Below are 18,647 nucleotides of genomic sequence, written 5' to 3' on the forward strand. Positions count from 1 at the left end.
CACCCCAACTCCTCAAGAGTGGATGGCTGGTGTTGAGTTCATCAACTCCATCGGCCAAGGCAGTATAGGTAAAATAAATGAAGCACAGAGAGTCAGCGACGTCCTAGGAGTTGAATCGTATGAGGAAGTTCTGATCCTATTGTACATTCGTCGTGCTAACTAACCAGTCAGGCTCGTCGATGAAATCTCCAGTAAAGCCATCCTCGACGACTGCGACCACCCAACATCATCGACCATTTTGGGCCCGTTTTGGAGCCCTCATGCCCCGTTTCTCAACCTTGGAGACAGTATCATACAAGACCCAGATCGAACAGGTCAGGTCACGTTCATGCATGGAACCGTGACCGATGTGAAGACCAGGAAACCAATCTTCAATGCCATAGTAGATATCTGGCAAGCTTCAGCCAATGGCGAATAGGACCTTCAAGACGGCAAGCAATCCGAGAACAACTTGTGCGGCAAGTTTCGGACCAACGAAAAGCGAGAGTATTATTTTTATTGTTACCACCCCCACCACGTATTCAATACCTACCGATGGCGCAGCAGGTCGGCTCCTTGAAGTCCTGGATCGACACTCTATGCGAACAGCCCATATTCATGTAATGGTGACTGCCGAGGGCTACAGGTCACTCACCACCCAGCTATTTCCACGTGCTGATCCTCACCTCACAGATGACACGGTGTTTGCGGTCAAAGAAGATCTAATTCTGGATTTCACGCCTTCAGATGACCCCAAGGCTTCCCTAGATCTGAAATACGACTTCACCCTGACCCCGCTCTCTCCAGGTATGACCAAAGGCTGGTCCCATACTGTGGTTTGAAGGGAATGGATGAATGTCGAGGCATCGGCATGGCCGAAATGAAATAGGAAGGGATCAAGGTGGCGCTGATCGAGACTCGGCGGCAGATATTGTTCGAAGTGTACGCGAGGCCTGAATGAGAATCTTTACGACCACAATAAGTTATTGGTTGGATTCGATCACAGTTGCGACTACCTAGACAGAAGCCTTATCAGTATGAGTTACTGTGAAATTTGGGGTGGATAAGATGAGAAGCGGATCATGTAATTTGAGCCATCATATTGCGCCTTTCTGCTAGGCTAACGTCGCGACACCGAACCCGTCTCTTACAAGGCTGGCACGGGTGTCATGGCTAGCTGATCTTCACTGCAATTTTCCCATTGTCTTTTGAGAAGTCAAGTCGTCCTGTGCGGCTCCAACCGACATAAGATCGTACTCTCCTCCAAGTCTGACTTTGGCCGCATCGCCCGCCACCATTTGGAGCAATTGTTAGCTCCTCTCGCGGTACTCATCGGTAAATAGCGGTCCGAGTGCGTTCACAGTAAGAGACCGCGAATATTACCCGTGACTTCGAGACTGCAGTGTTCTCTCTGGGTATTGGCTGACTAAATGAGTGCACACACGCGGGCAATCTACTGGTGGAGTTACCGAACTGGTGACGCAACGTCTACAGCCAATAAGTAGGGTATATAATCGGACTAAGAACTAGCAAGCACAAGCTGCTTAAAGAGCAATAGTAATCAATATATCCGTAGTCTGAAAGCGTAGGCGACTTAATAGTATCTGTGCCTTAGCTTTCGAGAAATGTTGAGTAATCAGAAGCTGGAGACTGAGCAAACATATATCATATCTTAGATATATTGTGTACCAATCGGTGGTATACTGTCCTGCTAGCACTGTAGTGAATCGAAGATATTATTCAAGCCTCCAAAATCAACATAGTAGGTTTGGCCCAAAACTTAGAAATCCAGTTCGCAGGAAACAGTCAAAGCCAGCGTAACGAATCCCAAATGGGCAACAAGGTTCGAGTGGGAGCCATCCAGGCCGAGCCCGTATGGCTCGACTTACAAGGCGGCGTCAGAAAAGTGACATCGCTGATTGAGCAGGCTGCGAAGGATGGGATCAATGTTCTTGGCTTCCCCGAGGTGTTTATCCCAGGATACCCATGGTGAGAACTTGAACTTTGGCTGCAGCTACCACTGGTACTGATACTAAGGGTGTTCAAGGTCTATTTTCACGGAGCCTACTATAACGAACACTGAGTTTATTGCTGAATATCAGGCCAACTCGCTCGGCAGAGAATCAGTAGAAATGGACAAGATCCGCTCCTCCGTGAAAAAAGCAGGAATCTTTGTGGTGCTCGGGTACTCGGAACGGGCTGGCGGAAGTCTATATATTGCTCAGTCGTTCATTGATCCCAGTGGGACTATTGTACTGCATCGACGGAAGATCAAACCAACGTATACAGAGCGGGCAGTCTGGGGTGAGGGCCAGGCCGACAGTCTTACGAATGTGATCCAGACTCCGCATTTTGGCAGGATTGGGGCCCTCAATTGTTGGGAGCATTTCCTACCCTTGCTGCGATACAACGAATATTGTCAAGGAGTTGACATCCATGTGGCTAGCTGGCCGCTGTTTTGGGATAGATCTAAAGATCTGCCAGGGTCGTACAATTCGCAGGCTAGTGCGAACCGTCTCACTGGCCAATTCATGGCCATGGAAGGTACTTGTTTTGTCCTCATCGCCACACAACTACTCACGGAAGGAAACCGCGAAAGGACAAAACTCTCCGACGTACCATTCGTCAAAACCCCAGGAGGAGGCTTCGCTATGATCTTTGGACCAGACGGGAAACCGCTGGTTCCAGCATTTGACCCGGGCCATGAGGGCATCCTCGCCGCTGATATTGACTTGGGGGCTATCGACTACGCTAAACAGGTGCTTGATGTTGTAGGACATTACTCACGACCTGATCTACTCAGTTTGAATGTCAACAGGGAACCAGCTAAGCATGTGCACTACATTTCGGCCTCAGAATCGCGCCTCATACACTCGGTTGATGAGTCTCACAAGGTTACAACGGAGTGACGTGAATGAGATTGCGATGGCTAGGAGAGATAAGCGATGTGGTAGGACTGCGATTCATGGATGACTCTATCGAGAATGATTCAGTGTCTAACAGTCATCTAAGGACGGCTGATTTGAATGATTGCCACGGTGATTGCTTGCCACAATTAAATGCTCCCCGTGCGCGAGGAAAAATTCGGAGCTCATTGACGTATATCGTCAGAATACTCGTTTCATCTTATTGGTCCTGAGCATCGACTTTGATTCGTTTCCTGATCATGCGAGCAATCCGGCCCCCGGCCTCGTTGGTTCCCAAACCAGGGGTTGCAGGTACTGTTGGCGAAATAGCCAAATGTATGACCACGACCACGTGCACTATATGTCCAGGTACCGGGCGAAGTAGTCTCACTCTTGAAGTCAGATACTACTGTCAATCACAGAGACTGAGTATCGTCGTCAGATACAATCTGGAGTCCTTCTCACCTGAGGGCAACAACTCGGTCTATCTCCATCTTACCAGCCACAGCAAACAAGGATGCTCGGTGGGAACAGCGCCGATAGATGCGCAGTGCTCGTCAATCTGTGTTCAGTTGCGCTGGTCTACCTGTCAGGCTACTCCTCGTCAATGTATGGTTGCATTGCTCTATGCTCCTTCTGGCCAGTGACCGAAGGACTGGATAAAAGGATTGTACGGGGGGAGGGATTCGCGGCAGATGGCTGCTACCCGTATCAGGCTAATGGTCCTAATGGTCCACTTAAAGGGGGAGTCTTCCGGTGTCTGATCGTCCTTTGACAGAACTCAAAACAAGCATTGGATGCTACATCGCTATATCTCGGTGAGCTTTGCACCGGTGTAATCCCTGCACCATGATCTCATGCGCATCGACTATCGACGTCTTCCTCCACATCTAAGATTGTACCCCACTAGATGCTTACGACGATGGATTCGAGCTTCTCAATCGCGGCTTTAGGCCTCTTCTTACTGAAAGCTAGGCAATTCCAATAGTGGAAGCGGATGTACCAAGGCATGCTATGGACCTCTCGACAGCAGAACCGCATTTTTCCCGTTCATCTTGTGTGGTCTGGACCAACTGTACCCTGTGATCAAGATCTGACGTCTGCAAAAGCATACCATCAAATGTTGTCCCCTCTTGGCTTTTTCTCCTAGATGTACAATAGGCCGAACCTTTTGGTCTCCCGTACAGTAGCTTTATACTCGAGGGGTGTCGTTATGTGGACAATTTAGCCGACGAGCTGGTTTTGACAGGAAATGGCAGCGCAAAATCATGCCATTTATTGTTGCACCGTATTATCGAAGCGATGCTACCATAGCATTTCCTGTGGACTGCCGACCAGACTCGGTGCCAACTGACCCGCTAAGGACGCACAAGGACCACCGGAGTTCTACCCCGCACGTGTCAATTTACCCTCCACGTTTTATTCCCGCTAAAAAAAAGTATGACCCCAGGCGAATCGCCTCCAGAAACGTGGCTTAGGAGTATACATAAAGCATAAAGACTAGCAGCCTGGACTGCGGCTGCTCGTTTCTGTCTCTCTTATCCTTGTCCCAATTCTCCCATCCAACTCATCCGGGAAACACCAGCCAACATGAGTAACGACGTCTCAGAGAAGCCGACCTCGGTCTCAGAGATCGAGGCACAGCACCCCAAGGTCGACCCTGTCCACCATGTTGTCGAGAAGGTCGAGTACAACAGGGCGGGTGCAATCGAGGCAGAAAACACCGAACACAGGATGACTGTGCTCGAGGCTGTCCGAGCCTACCCTGCTGCCAGCTGGTGGGCATTCGTCATGTCAGCCACGATTGTAAGTTCCTGCCCGCAGTTGCCAGGTCATTTCTCTAACCGTCAACAGATCATGGAGTCATACTGTGTCTTCCTGATGGGAAATTTCATAGCCACGGCCAAATTCGCCGAGAACTATGGCAAATACAACGCGGAACAACAAAAGTGGCTCATCACGGCTCCCTGGCAGTCAGCGTTCCAGTGTGGTGGACCAGTTGGTGCATTCATCGGCGTCTTCCTGGCAGGTCCCATTACCAGCTGGATCGGATACCGATGGGCAACCATTGGCGGTCTCATGGTCTTGAACTGCTTCATCTTCATCTTCTATTTCGCCGACTCCTCGGGAGTGTTCCTGCTGTCCCAGCTTCTCGAGGGCATTCCCTGGGGCATTTTTATCGCAAATGCACCCGCCTACTGCAGTGAGATAGTGCCACTGAGATTGAGAGCTCCTGCGACACAGATGTTACAGATGTTCTGGGCCATTGGGTCAATTATTGTCGGTGGCATCACCTATCACTACCAATCCATGGACAGCGACAAATCGTACAGGTTCGTACGCTCCCGCAGCTTTAATAGAGGAGCACTGTGCTAACACCATTACTAGAGTTCCCATCGCTCTCCAATGGATGTTTCCTACACCTCTTGCCATCCTCCTCTTCCTAGCACCTGAATCACCCTGGTGGCTGGTGCGAAAAGGCCGTCTCGCAGAAGCAGAGAAGTCCGTCAGACGCCTCGGACGTGCGAATGCGCCTGATAACCATCCCGCGGACTCGGTCGCAATGATGCGTCGCACGATCGAGCTTGAGAAGACCGAGAAGAAACCCAATCTCATCGAACTGTGGAAAGGCACTGATCGCTACCGTACACTTATTGTGTGTGGTGTGTATGCGGCTCAGAATCTGACGGGTAACTTGATCGCCAACCAGGCAGTCTACTTTTTCCAACGTGAGTTCTCATCCTCTCTTGCAACCTCTCGATAGACTAACACAAGCGTAGGCGCCGGTATGGCCGACAATACCGCATTTGCCCTTGGCCTCATTACCTCTGCCCTCCAGTGGATCATGGTTATGCTCTCTTGGATCCTCACCACTTACCTAGGCCGACGCACGATCTACGTCTGGGGTTCTTTCATCAATTGTGCGTTTCTGATCGCTCTTGGTATTGCGGCTTCAGTTGGTGGTGGTAAGGCGGCTACCCAGGCGCAAGCATCACTCGGCCTGATCGTCTCTGTCCTGTTCTGCCTGGGACCTGCCCCCGCCTCATGGGTCATTATCGGAGAGACGTCTTCCATCCGTCTCAGGCCATTAACTACTGGTGTCGGACGTGGTGCCTACTACGCAGTCAACATTCCTTGTATCTTCCTGGCCAGCTACATGCTCAACCCTGACCAGGGAAACCTCGGTGGCAAGTGTGGCTACGTCTGGGCCGGCACTGCATTTGTCTGCACGGTCATGGCTTGGATCTGGATCCCTGAGATGAAGCACCGATCTTACCGCGAGATTGACATCTTGTTCAAGCGTAAGGTCCCGGCTCGCAAGTGGAAGCGAACACACGTCGATGTGCAGGATGACGAGTAGATGGAGATTGGCCAGGAAGGCAGTGGCGGGGCAAGACCAGGAGCGACACGTTGGTGGGTGAGGAATGAAATGCATTATGTCAAGTCATCGGTGGATTGAGAAAGATTATAGCGGCGATCGAGCCTCCAAGGTGTATTGATCGCATCATGACAAGATCTGTTGACAGACAAGTTTGGACCTCCATCAAGCGACTGGTTATCTTTGAAGACCGTGAAAATAGCGAGAATACCATCCCACGGTTCGCTATTTAAATGAGGCCATATACCTTGCAATGGTATTTTCGGACGTGGCACAAATGGAGCTGATCTTCGCCACGCCGCAAAGAAATCGGCGTACGCCCTGGAGCATTATGAGAGGGAGGCAAAGGCATTTGAGACACTCGCCAAGCGATTGGTGGCGTCAGCATCAACCACCGGTCCGGCATCAAAGTAGCTGGCTCGCTGGGTCAGCGCGACACTGCTTCTCAGAGTAGCCGGAATCGTGATCACACGTTACGTTGAAAGTAAAATACTGGTCAAGTCTCTGGCAGATAGACATGCATCTTTAGACATGGGGGAAAGCGAGCAACATCATTGCAGCTTTGCTTTCTTGGGTAGGCTCCCTTGAGGAGCGAGGTCCAGCATGGAATGCTGTCCCACAGGAAACACACGATCACTGCCGAACGGATGCCTACACATGTTTGATTGCGTTGTGATGGTCGAAAGTGACAGGGATGTAACAAGAATTAATGTTGTAACGGTGTCTACTTAAGTCAATTCCATACGTGCGCCTTCTAATGGCACGCTCACGCACGCTTTACAGGTTTCCGAGCGTGGGACTCTATATGCGCCAGGAGGCTCGGTACCAAGCTCCCGAGCGAGGACCCCTACAAGTTACCCACAGCCAAGTCATTTATCCTAGGGTGATCAAGGGACAGACGTCACTTTCCCTTGCTTTGCACGGAATAATCTCAACGACCTGTCAAAGCTCAAATCTACTCCTTAAATTATCGAGAGCCCCTATACGTCGTAACTGCACGGGCCCAGACTAACGAGCGCGATGAGAGACTATTGCGCAAGGCGAGGACAGATGCATATCCAGAATTGTTACAATATTTGATGACTACGCCTCACAGCAAGCCACCTCAAGTCAGTTGCGCTGGACATTTTGACGCAGCAATTTCGCGATTACGAATATTGTCTCTTTAGCACGGGATTTTGGACCGTCAGTGCAGTCTCCAGCTTGGCTGCGTTCAAGAGCGACCGCCCTTAGGATTTGCACTTTCTGAGGCGTAATTTCGTACATATATCTCTGGGGTCTTTTGGCCTGACAGGACGCATGCGAGTTGGTATAATGTCTCCAGCCTGTCGTCATATTCAGTAAGTTTCGCAACTAGTCTTCAGTCCCGATTCCGCGATGTTGCTGGCACTTTGCTTGCCTTTCCTTCTCGCAGCCGTCGAGTCTCGTCCCCAAAGGGAGACTACTCACCAACGACGGGACAATGCCCTTGACAACTGCCTAGGTGACTACGAACCTATATACATCACCGTTACAGTCCCTGCAGCATCCGCCATTACAATTGTCCAAACCGAGACCTTGATCCAATTTGTCAATGTGCCGACCTACTTACCAGGGAACACGCCCTCGGGAATAGGTTTCGCTGGAGAGGCATCTCAGCCGGGCTCCAATGGCGAATCCAGCTCCTCATCTGGGTTCTTCCCATGGTCCCAGCTAGAAGGTGGCCCGGTGAATCCTTACAGTGCGCCAGACATCACAGTCACCGAGCGACAGCCACATCCTGTCCCATCCAACACTCAACCGTCTCCACCACCCTGGTCCTTCCCAGCGAGCAAGCAACCTTCCTCTTTTTCTTCCATGTATGGATCGAGTTCAATCTCAAGCAATCGACCTTCCCCCTTTTCAAGCACGCGGAAACCCGGTTCAAGTTCAAGTACGTATTCATCTACCACGAGTTCGAGCAGTTCCGGAACATCTAGTGCTACAAGCCCAACCCCAACTCCGGATGACTGGCCGGACCATACCGTCACGGCATATTTCGGAGCTGGAAATACGGACATTTTTCCTGCGGAGAAAATCCCGTGGCAGTATCTCACGCACCTTTGCTTCGCCTTTGCCAACACCGGTGGTGCCGACGTCGACTTTACTATAAGTTTCAACGAAACTCTTCTCCGGTATCTCAGCGAACAGGCAAATACCTACGGCGTCAAGCTGATCCTCAGCATCGGCGGCTACGGGACAGGAGGCCAATATTTCTCTGATATTGTACAAACAAACGAGACAATTGATGCTTTTGTAGGATCGGTGCAGGATGCTGTAGCTGACTTCGACCTTGCAGGAGTCGACCTTGGTACGATTTCAGCAAGCTCGTATATGTCCGCACTGTGCTGACATGTTGGTAGACTGGGAATTCGTGGGCAGTCTGGCCAAAGGCAACAACAGACCCGCCACTGATGCCGCCGGGTATCTCAACATGCTGAAGGCACTACGTACAGCTATGCCGTCCGCTGAGCTCTCTGCCGCTGTGCCGATGTTCCTTTTTCTGGAAACCAAGACTGCCAACAGCTCTTCCCTCACCGAAGTCGACATGCATCCTTATGTGGAGTATTTCGATCGTGTATATCTGATGGCCTACGATCTTTGGAACGGTCCCAATACCGCAGGGTCCAACGGCGCATTAGGCCCTGACGAAGAGACGGATCCCGACAACATTAACGAAGACCAACAATTTGGTTCGGAGGGTGTGCAAACCTGGAGCAACGCTGGCTTTCCGCTGAGCAAGCTCGTTTATGGTACGTAGGCCCTTGGTCACTGACAACTAGACGCTGACAGAAGATAGGTGTTCCTTTCTACGGTTACGGCTGGAAAATGCTCACGGTATATTTGATCGCTCGAATTAGTCGACAGCCTAGGCTAACGATGAACAGGATTCCGACCCGGCGAAGACAGGATTGTACACGAAATCTAGCGGCAAGTCAAGTGGAGATAGTAATGAGGACCCGGAAGGTACCTCTGGCTTCTGGAAGTGGCGAAACTTAAAGTCCCAGAACGTTGTTCAGCAACAATCCGACGGCAGCTATACCGCTGGACCTGGCTGGGTCTACGGGTTTGACCATTCAACTCAGACTCCTTACGTCTACAATGGTGACAATACGACTAAACCGCAGCTAATCTCCTATGATGATCCATATAGCTTGGACCTCAAAAGAAGTTATGCGAAGAGTCTAGGAATGAACGGGATGATGTTTTGGGCCATGTACGGTGATACGGATGACGGAGAATTGACGCAGATATTGACATGAAAATAACTCTCTGAAATGAAATACCGATACCTTCTGCACGGTTATAGTAGGTAGTACTTCCTTCCTAATAATATAAGAGGCTATAGGTGCTCATAAACCACGGGAGGTTCGTCAGAACGTAGGTGCCAGTAACTTTCCAGTCTTTTCCGATCAGTGTCAGTCGGCCAATTCGTTTGCTTGCTAAAAGCATCCATAAACTTAATCAATTGCAATTGCTCGTCTCTGTCCCGTAGGTAAGTCCCTATAAATCCAAGAATGGCGCATGCATTGAAGCGTGAGCCGATCTCCGGGTTCGAATAGCTGATATTGCATATAGTTCTAGCGTGATGCAAAATTTCCGTCTGTTCACGTCAGTCCTGGCTGGCTGAATTTAGGGATGTACATACTTCCACCTGAGAGTTGAAAGTTACGACGTCGACACCCCGAGGGCATTTGGAATTGTACAACTTCAAAAGTACCTTGGCAAGATGATAGAACTGCCAGGCGACCACTGCTCCAGTCAGCATCAGAATGTTCTTGAAAGATAAGACATACCATGCCATGTGGCGATATACCGAACGACATTGCCAGAAGCGAAAAATGGATGATAGTCCCCCGGCAGGTTTTCCAACCAGACATCGAGCATTACCTCGAGTTGGTCCGCATCCACCTCACCTTCTTCTCCTCCCCAAGCAAATGTGCAAGCCATAGCGGCCATATGGCATGCACTGTCTGCCCAGGAGCTTTGACATGCATGTTCATCAATCGACGTGAGCGTGTCAAGTCTGATTCCGTACCGTGGTGTCAATTTTGGCGAAGCTCTAGCAAGCAACGCCTGTCGGACATCTTGTCTCATGTACGTCCACAAAGCCGCTCCTGGCAACGAGTCCTGAGGTGGAAGCTGCTTTTGAGATGCAATAAGGCTGAAGGCACCGGAGAGATGAGCCCCTTCGTTCTCTAGGGTATCCGCGTATTGTTCGACATGTCGCAAAATTACCAAGGTCGCAAGTAGCGTTTCATCATGGCTGACGTAGCTTTCGTCAGATAACCTTGGAATCAAAAGTCTGATACATGCACTGCCATATTGGTCGTTCAAACTTGACCGAGGAAGAAGAGTGCGGCTTGAGTAAGCGAGACAAGCATACAGTAATACGGGCTTTTGGAGAGCCAATCTCGGCACTGTCAAGCTGAAATGACGCGATGGAGATGTGATATCCAGCCAAGGACCTGCATGGCTGATATAAAACGTAAAAAGGGAAGCCTCGAGAGGCTTACTCAAGATCTCGAGCGGTTGTGCGTCCGGCGCGGAACTTATAGATGTGATATAATTTCCAGAAATGTCTGAGGGCAGATTCGCGAACAGATCCTTACTGATGGCCCAGCACGGATCAAAACTTGAGTGGTCGTTCGGTCCAGATTGACTTGGAAGTTGAACAGTATGCGCCGAAGATCTCGAGTCGTGCCGTAGCCGGAGGTCATGATTCCAATGGCACTCTCGTTTTGCTTTTGTGCATTTCTCGCAGATAGGTCGAGTCTCGTCACACTTAAGGTGCCTTTGACGACATGTCTTGCAGCCAAATCGTCCTCTGGCACTGCTGCGTGGTCGTTTCTCAGCCATCTCATGCTGAAATTCCACTGCATGCTCTCTCAGCCCTTGACCAAATGGAGTATCCGTAAGCGAGGGATTTGATCCATAGCCTGTAAGACCGGTATCCCCTTCGAAGCCCACCGAGTCTGCTGACACTGGAGGTGATTGATTGAACAGCTGAAACGGCGAGGGTAGCGAGTGCATGTTTGTTGTCACAACGAATGCCGGTGATTCGTGGTGTGTGAGGTTAATCTGGGTGGAAGAGGACGAGAGTGGCGCCCCGCGTTACTTGGGGTTCTGCGGGGTATTTAACACCTCCGATCGGAACAGGAGACCGACATTGCCACCCCACTGACACAGGGTCTAGGTAGATACTTTATAAAACAGGACCAAAACGGCCCCTGGGATCAGATTTTATTGATCGTACAGTTCGCTACGGGTTTCATTCAACCTTCCAAGAAACGGGGCTCATCTGGAATCACAATTTTAGTGCTACTGGATTCATCCTAACCTCTCCCTTTACGACCATCTACCAAAAAGCTCGACATCTGCGGGCTTATTCGCCAGAATTGTCTCCATGTCCTTTCCGATTGATGGGTCCTCCAGCATCTTCTTGTAGATATCAAGAGCCTTCATATTCTCGATGACTTGCTCTGGCCGACTGGCACCAGTAATCACAGTGCTCACGTTCTCGTTGGACAAGCACCATGCAAGCGCCAGCTGAGCTGTTGTGCATCCCAGTTTTTTTGAAAGTGAGGTTAACCGACGAACTTTCTCGATCTTGGCTTGGCCCTCTGGAGTCGACAATGCTTTGCCAAAGTTGATCATGTTTTGTTTGTCGGATGCTGCGGCTCCTTCGCCAGTCAGACGCGAGCCTGCCGGTATTCCATCATTGTACTTCCCAGTGAGAACACCATTGTCCAAAGGAGACCAAATGGTGAGACCGTATCCATAGTTGCGCAGGACAGGCCGCAACTCCGCCTCGACTCTTTCACGGCAGAATGCATTGTACTGGGGTTGATCGCAGCTCGGTGGGATCAGATTATGGACTGCTGCCATGTGGTGAGCCCGTTCAATATCATGAGAATTCCACTCTGACGTGCCCCAGTACAACGCTTGGCCCTTCTGAACGATTTCTGTGAAGGCTCTCACGATCTCGACCATTGGCGTTAAGGGATCTGGACGATGAGCCATCACAATGTCGACATAATCCAAGCCCAGCCTGTCCAACGAGGCATTCATGCCTTCGAAAAGGTGCTTCTTTGAAAGGCCAGTATCGTTGGGACCAGGGCCACCCCAGAAAAGCTTTGTTGAAATCACAAGATCTGATCTCTTGAACTTCAAGTCTCGCAGTACTTGGCCAAATGCCTTTTCGCATTCTCCAGAAGCATAGACTTCGGCTGTGTCGAAATAGTTGACCCCATTATTCCATGCTTCCAGCATGCACTTCTTGCTCAAATCTTGCCCGATCTGCCCACCGACTGTGCCTGTCAGAAACGAAAAGCAAGAGTATCGGAGAAGACATACCAGTCACCCAGGAGCCAAAAGAGAGAACAGATACCTTCAATCCGGTCCGACCAAGGAACCTGTATTTCATGTTCCTCGGGTCGAACTGTGGTGAGCTTGTTCCATTCATGATAGCCATTGTATTGAGAGCTGCTTTGGGTCCTAACTGAGTGAAGGCTGCTGCTTTGGATTGTGACCAGAAATGAGTATTCGACAGCGTTACACCTTGTCTTAAATCAAAAATCCAAAGGATGCATTCGGATAGATCATCTGCATTTCCTTCTTGATTGAGAATGTCGCGGCGAGGACTGCACTGGCCCCGCTCGACGCGACCTTCCTTACAAGTTTAGCTTCCCAGACACCAGTGGCTCTCCGCAATTCTGCAAATTCCTTCCCCACAGCTTTGCGAGAGCACGAGCCAGCTCGAGGTCCACGAAGTTTACTATGGGTCTTGTCCTTTATTCCATCTTGCTTAAGCTGGAGATAGCCGAGAAGATCAGACTGTAATGAAGGAGGCTCCGGTGGAAAAGTCATGTCTGGAGACGGGTTCTTGGATATGATGACTCTATGAAATTCCTACTTGCACGATGTGTCGTGGCGTGATGATAATAATATACTGCAAGATATTGCCTATAGACTCCAGGTTAGGGTAGCTTCTAACAGTGTCCTAGTATTTTAATCGGCTCAATACTAAGCCATCATTTAATTCATGTATGATGAGGTATTCTCCTTTGTTCTAAAATGGTTGCTATCTTCCATATATCGCATCCCTACTTCGCCAACCATTCTCCAGCGGAGAAGTCGACATGAATTGTCAAAAACTCAGCCAAATCCATCTTACCTCTATCGTTCCCTCATTAGCTCTGCCAGATGGAACGTGTACCATTTCGAGTGAAGACCGCCTCCAAAGACTGACTTGTCTTCAGTCCGAGTTAGTATCCTCACAGAATTCCACAGCAGTCTTTGTTTCGGTTCGTGAGGTTTTTTCCAGACCGAGTTGCCCCATTTCATCTCTTCTGGCATTCTCCATGTCGTGTCTTGCTGCGATATGCTTGCGTGCTTCACCTCGGGCGCCACCCGTAATACCTTTGACCTCGAACAAATAGTCGACGTCTTCGAGCTGCAGGTTTGTGGTCTCTGGGAAAAAGAAGTACACTGTCGGTACGAAGACAGCATTAAAGACGGCAAAGATGATATAGGTGCGCCATCCGATATTGTTGATAGCTGATGGAGTAAACTCAACGACGGCGAAGTTAATAATCCAGAATCCAGCAGATGCTGCTGCTGCACCTCTGGCTCGCAATCTAAGTGTGCAAATTTCCGAAGCATACAGCCATGGTGCAGTGAGCCATGCTTGCGCGAACACTGTGTTGAAGAGAAACAGCATGGCGGCTCCAACAATGCCGGCAGCATAATTACCGTTGTGTACTGTAATCGCCAGGATAGCCATGGTCAGACACTGCCCCAAGGCTCCCATCATCAAGATCTTCCGCCTTCCAACTTTCTCGATATAGAAAATTGGGGGGATTGTTGCGAGCATGTATTCAAGCGAATTGAATCCAGCAACGAGCTGGGAAGTAGATCTGGTCATGCCAATTGAGCTCTGGAAGATGATGGGCGCGTATTGCGTGATTAGGTTGATACCGGACATCTGACATCCCAAACCAGCCAGTAGACACAGCAACATTCTCCTTCCGTTCTGAAGTCGTCCACCTCCGAACATTTCTTTGAAGCTGAATTTGCCAGCCTCATTCTCGCTTGCAATAGCGGTCTGAATTTCGGCATGTAACTGGACGACTCGCGGATCGCTGACACTGACGTTCTTGCCTGAAAGTCGAGCGATGACCTCCTTCGCTTCGCTGGTAAATCCCTTGTCTTCGAGCCATCGAGGGGACTCTGGCAAGATGGCGATGAGGACAAGTATCACTGCGCTGAATGCCGCCTGAAAAGCCACTGGAAATCGCCATTGTGCCGGGCCGTCGACAAAAGAAAACCCATAACCGATCCAATAGGATGATGTGACTCCACATATGCAAATCCAATTGAAAACGCAGGCAAGCTTTCCACGATCTTTTGCTTCACAGCATTCGGCTTGGTAGACCGGCACACCAGCTGTAAGGATGCCGATGCCAACTCCTGTGACACAACGACCCACGATCAACTGCGGCAGCTGAAAGGCAGAACATTGTATGACGACTCCGAGCAGTTGAATATAGATACCCCAGTTGATTGTTCGTCTTCTCCCCAGATAGTCGCCAATACCGATGACTGCCAGACTCCCAAGAAACGCTGTCAATTCGTAGATAGCAACTATTGTTCCTTGCAGGCCCGGGTCAGGATGCCCGAAGTCTTTGCCGAACTGGTTGTCTGCACCGATAAGGTTGGCCATAACTCCTTGGTCGTATCCAAACAGTGAGAATCCAATTGAACACACCACCGTGATTGCATTGACCAAGGTTCGACCCCGAAGATGTTGCTCGAGTCCGAAGGCATTCTTGAACAGTTTTTGAAGCATGATTGATTGGCAGTCCAAAGAGGGTGAATGTTTGATGCTTCAAGATTGCAATTCGCAGCTTCAGACGTTATAACACGAGTCTTTATACGAGTTCGGATGCCATGCGGAACAAACCTTTGCGTACGCCCGGGGTGAAACTGGGGGACACTGGGGGAAGTCGCAGAGAGCGTGGGCCTTGTGGTCGCGTGCCGCTTGCTTCGGCGCGACATACCGAAATCATAGTAGCGTCAGCAGGGGTTAGGCCTTTTTCCTGTCGATAACCACGTTTATTGCCTTAATGTCGAATAAAAATGGGGCTCGAGTCGGCCTTTTGTGCGGATCGCGGATGGCCGGCCAAGTTTGCAGTCCAGGAAGACGCTCATCTCAATATTGTCGACCCCGACGGATGGAGAACGACCCCGCGGGCTGCACCGACTCACAATGGACCCCAGGGGGCAGACGAGCTTCCTCGCCGAGCTCTTAGTTTTATATTGTTTCTCGGCGAGTCCAGGAACCCTAGTGGCAAGTCGCGGCGAGAAGCAAAAACGAACTCTAGAAATGTCCTCGGACCAGGTGAGAATACCTAATGACTGTTATATATTGCTGGCAAGATCACGGTATGGCAACATACCGCAGGAGGTCTCCTTATCCACAGAAGAGATGGCTTATGTACTGATTGCTTTAGCAGCCGCCGTGCTAGCTCTTTTTGCATACCCTGTCTTCGAATACTATCTTGACGCCAAAAACTTGCGACGCTTTCCGGCTCCCAGTGTTGCAGCTTTCACCGACCTTTGGGCTCTTCGTTACCACTGGACAAACTCGCGGTACAAAGCAGTCCATGAAGCACACGCTGCACTAGGCCCAGTAGTAAGGATCCAACCGAATCATGTCTCCTTCACAGACCCACGAGCACTGAAAGACATCTATGGCCATGGGTCCTCGATCATGAAAAGTGAATATTATGACAACGTCGCTGGTGATTACCACGACGTTGCCAATGCCACAGATCGAGCCGAACACTCCAGAAAGAGGCGGATCATGAGCCACGTCTTCAGCCAGAAGCAGATACTCACCATGGAGCAAGTGATCAACAATATCTTGGTGAACTTGGTTGAGGCTCTCGACAACAGGCTTTCCCAAGACATTGACATCCGATACTGGTTCAATCTCTTCACCTTCGACGCCATATCAAGTTTGGCATTCACGCAATCCTTCGATTTCCTTCGACAAGGTGATGACTTGACCCTGGGTCAGAGGGAAAATGGAAGCACGTATCCCGTCAAAATTGTGAAGACATTCCACGACGCAGTGTCTTATGCTTCATTCATGGGCCACGCTCGGCCCGGCCTTTCGGCTTTCATTCGAAGGTTCTTCACGTTCGTGCAGTCATCTTCAAGCAGAGCGATCGAAGACTTTGGAGCTGTATGCATGTACAAGACCAATCAGAGGCTGCGTAATGGCACAGACCGAGGTGACTTTCTGTCCAAGCTGGAGGAGATTCCAAAAGGTCAAAGCGAACCGATTCCCCATGGCGAGGTGCTTGCCGAAGCGGCTATCATGCTGAATGCCGGAAGCGATACAACAGCCAGCGCCTTGACAAACACCTTTTGGCTTCTAGCCAAGCACCCGGAGGCATTGAAGAAGCTGAGAGCTGAGCTTGACTTGATCATGGACGAGTCCAATATCCAGCCGCATTTCGACATGTTGATGGCATCGCCATATCTTCGAGCATGTTTGGACGAATCTTTGCGACTTCGACCACCAGTCGCAATTGGTCTTCCAAGGGTCACGCCAAAGGAGGGTTCCGAGATTTGTGGCTATTATATCGCTGGAAATGTAACGGTGTCTGCCCCTATACTTGAACTGCAGCGACACCCGGGACTTTTCCGCAACCCCGACAGCTATGACCCAGATCGATGGTTTGACGAACAGCAACTGCCGAACCTGCGTGAGTATGTTCAACCATTTTCAATCGGTGGACGAGCTTGCATTGGTCGCAATCTGGCAATGATAGAGCTTACTAAAGTGATTGCGACGGTTGTTAACAGGTACGACGTGGAATTGGCGTCACCTGATCGCGAATTGCCATTCGTCGAAAGATTCAACATGAATCCTGGTGACTGTCATGTTAGGCTCTCAAGAAGGATCCGGACTTGAAGACTATCCCTACGCAGACAATATTAACACGTTGAAATTAAGTGACACCGGCATCAATCATGCAGTAGTCTCATCGTGAAAGCGTTGTACGAGCACCTCTGCCTTCGTAAGAATATTTCTCCCAGGGCGGGCCTGAGGATTGAAAAAAGCCCTACGGAGGTTGGCGTCACACGAAGGGCAACGTTCTCAGCGGAGCGTGCGATACAGGTGCCATTCCGCTTGGGTTCGGCGCGAGACGCGGTAACGAGATTCTTGGCGAACAAAGCAATTCCATGCGTGATGAAGCCAATGCTGTTCCATGTTTGAGACCTTACGGACTCGAGGAGAACTAGCTTTCCTGGGTGTTGGAGTTGGTAGCGATGGACTTGTGATCAATAAGAACCCTCAAGGGGAAGTTTATGTCCCTTTTGCCATTTATCAGCATGATGTTGGGCACATGAGCGGTTGCCTCGAGAGTTGGCTTGCCCACGAACATGGACCGCAGATGGTTTCCTGTTGCGACGCATCACGGACGCTGAATAGTCCCCGGACAGTATCCGTTCAGCATGTCGGACTCAAAGAGACCTCCGGCCAGCTGGGCTCTGGGACTCGGTATTTCCAATGCAAAATACATGGCCATGGGGAATATGAAGGCACCTACCGAGCCACGTCGGCCAATGTGAGCTTCGATAAATGCTGGGATTGTCGGTTGCAGGGTTGGTCTGTTCATTACTGCTGTTGCAAAGGCCGTCGACAGAATGTCATGGATCTGTAGCAAGGGCCATGGTGAGATGGAATATCGCAGGATGTTAATGTTGAGTGTTGAATTGACCGGGTCCTTGGACGGCTGCGCCTGCAAGACTAGGGTTGATCGTTTGCCGAATGTGCCAAGTCTAGTATTCCGATCGACGCTCGAAGGAGGCGCTTCGGACCATGATTGCGGAAGCAAGATAGTGCCAGGGAATGGCTGTATCCTCCTTGCTCCTGATCGCGCTCCTGATCATGCTCCTGATCCTGCGCTTGTTCCTGCTCGTATCCTGCTCTTGTTCATGCTCTTGTTCATGCTCTTGTTCATGCTCTTGTTCCTGTTCTTGTTCCTGCTCTTGTTCCTGCTCTTGTTCCTGCTCTTGTTCCTGCTCTTGTTCCTGCTCTTGTTCCTGCTCTTGTTCCTGCTCTTGTTCCTGCTCTTGTTCCTATGTCGTCTGCGACGATAAATGGTTGGCGTGCGGTAGGTTTGTGGTCAAGGTTAAGTGCCACAGTGCTCGGAGAAAGAGTATGATAGGCTGTGAATATTGTAGGCCGGCCTTCAGAAAACATCGTATACACATTAATTTGAGTGTCAGAGAGGTGGATTGGTCAGGAACAGCGTAGAGAGGTGACGAAGCTGGATATTCGATAG

The 18,647-nt window shown here is 50.2% G+C and overlaps 8 protein-coding genes across 9 annotated transcripts; 5 read left to right on the forward strand and 3 right to left on the reverse strand.

Moving 5' to 3' along the window:
* Positions 1–407: 407 nt before the first annotated feature.
* On the forward strand, positions 408–821 carry PV05_04180 (uncharacterized protein; the record flags this gene model as incomplete). Its single annotated transcript, XM_013460566.1, has 1 exon — positions 408–821. The coding sequence occupies one exon, from the start codon at positions 408–410 to the stop codon at positions 819–821; it is 414 nt and encodes a 137-aa protein (XP_013316020.1).
* Positions 603–2,888, forward strand: PV05_04181 (uncharacterized protein; the record flags this gene model as incomplete). Its single annotated transcript, XM_013460567.1, has 3 exons — positions 603–786; positions 1,779–1,968; positions 2,027–2,888. The coding sequence occupies 3 exons, from the start codon at positions 603–605 to the stop codon at positions 2,886–2,888; spliced, it is 1,236 nt and encodes a 411-aa protein (XP_013316021.1).
* Positions 2,889–4,375: 1,487 nt separating this feature from the next.
* On the forward strand, positions 4,376–6,503 carry PV05_04182 (uncharacterized protein). Its single transcript, XM_013460568.1, has 4 exons — positions 4,376–4,691; positions 4,740–5,218; positions 5,274–5,614; positions 5,666–6,503. Exons 1-4 carry the CDS (start codon positions 4,476–4,478, stop codon positions 6,244–6,246), a joined length of 1,617 nt encoding a protein of 538 aa, XP_013316022.1. The 5' UTR covers positions 4,376–4,475; the 3' UTR covers positions 6,247–6,503.
* Positions 6,504–7,384: 881 nt separating this feature from the next.
* On the forward strand, positions 7,385–9,634 carry PV05_04183. 2 transcript variants are annotated; one of them, XM_013460570.1, is made up of 5 exons: positions 7,385–7,604; positions 7,748–8,593; positions 8,646–9,035; positions 9,083–9,120; positions 9,171–9,634. In XM_013460570.1, the coding sequence occupies exons 2-5, from the start codon at positions 8,101–8,103 to the stop codon at positions 9,543–9,545; spliced, it is 1,296 nt and encodes a 431-aa protein (XP_013316024.1). In that variant the 5' UTR covers positions 7,385–7,604; positions 7,748–8,100; the 3' UTR covers positions 9,546–9,634. The 2 variants fall into 2 exon arrangements, with proteins under 2 accessions (XP_013316024.1, XP_013316023.1); XM_013460569.1 differs by having other exon boundaries at positions 7,385–8,593.
* PV05_04184 (uncharacterized protein) lies at positions 9,626–11,316 on the reverse strand (the record flags this gene model as incomplete). The annotated part of the gene is made up of 3 exons (XM_013460571.1): positions 9,626–9,886; positions 9,932–10,035; positions 10,080–11,316. 3 exons carry the CDS (start codon positions 11,314–11,316, stop codon positions 9,626–9,628), a joined length of 1,602 nt encoding a protein of 533 aa, XP_013316025.1.
* A 315-nt stretch (positions 11,317–11,631) lies between these two features.
* PV05_04185 (uncharacterized protein) lies at positions 11,632–12,748 on the reverse strand (the record flags this gene model as incomplete). The annotated part of the gene is made up of 2 exons (XM_013460572.1): positions 11,632–12,593; positions 12,640–12,748. 2 exons carry the CDS (start codon positions 12,746–12,748, stop codon positions 11,632–11,634), a joined length of 1,071 nt encoding a protein of 356 aa, XP_013316026.1.
* Positions 12,749–13,540: 792 nt separating this feature from the next.
* PV05_04186 (uncharacterized protein) lies at positions 13,541–15,133 on the reverse strand (the record flags this gene model as incomplete). The annotated part of the gene is made up of 1 exon (XM_013460573.1): positions 13,541–15,133. The coding sequence occupies one exon, from the start codon at positions 15,131–15,133 to the stop codon at positions 13,541–13,543; it is 1,593 nt and encodes a 530-aa protein (XP_013316027.1).
* A 639-nt stretch (positions 15,134–15,772) lies between these two features.
* PV05_04187 (uncharacterized protein) lies at positions 15,773–17,269 on the forward strand (the record flags this gene model as incomplete). Its single annotated transcript, XM_013460574.1, has 1 exon — positions 15,773–17,269. One exon carries the CDS (start codon positions 15,773–15,775, stop codon positions 17,267–17,269), a length of 1,497 nt encoding a protein of 498 aa, XP_013316028.1.
* Between the last annotated feature and the right edge of the window lie 1,378 nt (positions 17,270–18,647).

Source organism: Exophiala xenobiotica, assembly GCF_000835505.1.
Source record: "Exophiala xenobiotica strain CBS 118157 unplaced genomic scaffold supercont1.3, whole genome shotgun sequence".
In the NCBI taxonomy this organism is placed as follows: Eukaryota; Fungi; Ascomycota; class Eurotiomycetes; order Chaetothyriales; family Herpotrichiellaceae; genus Exophiala; species Exophiala xenobiotica.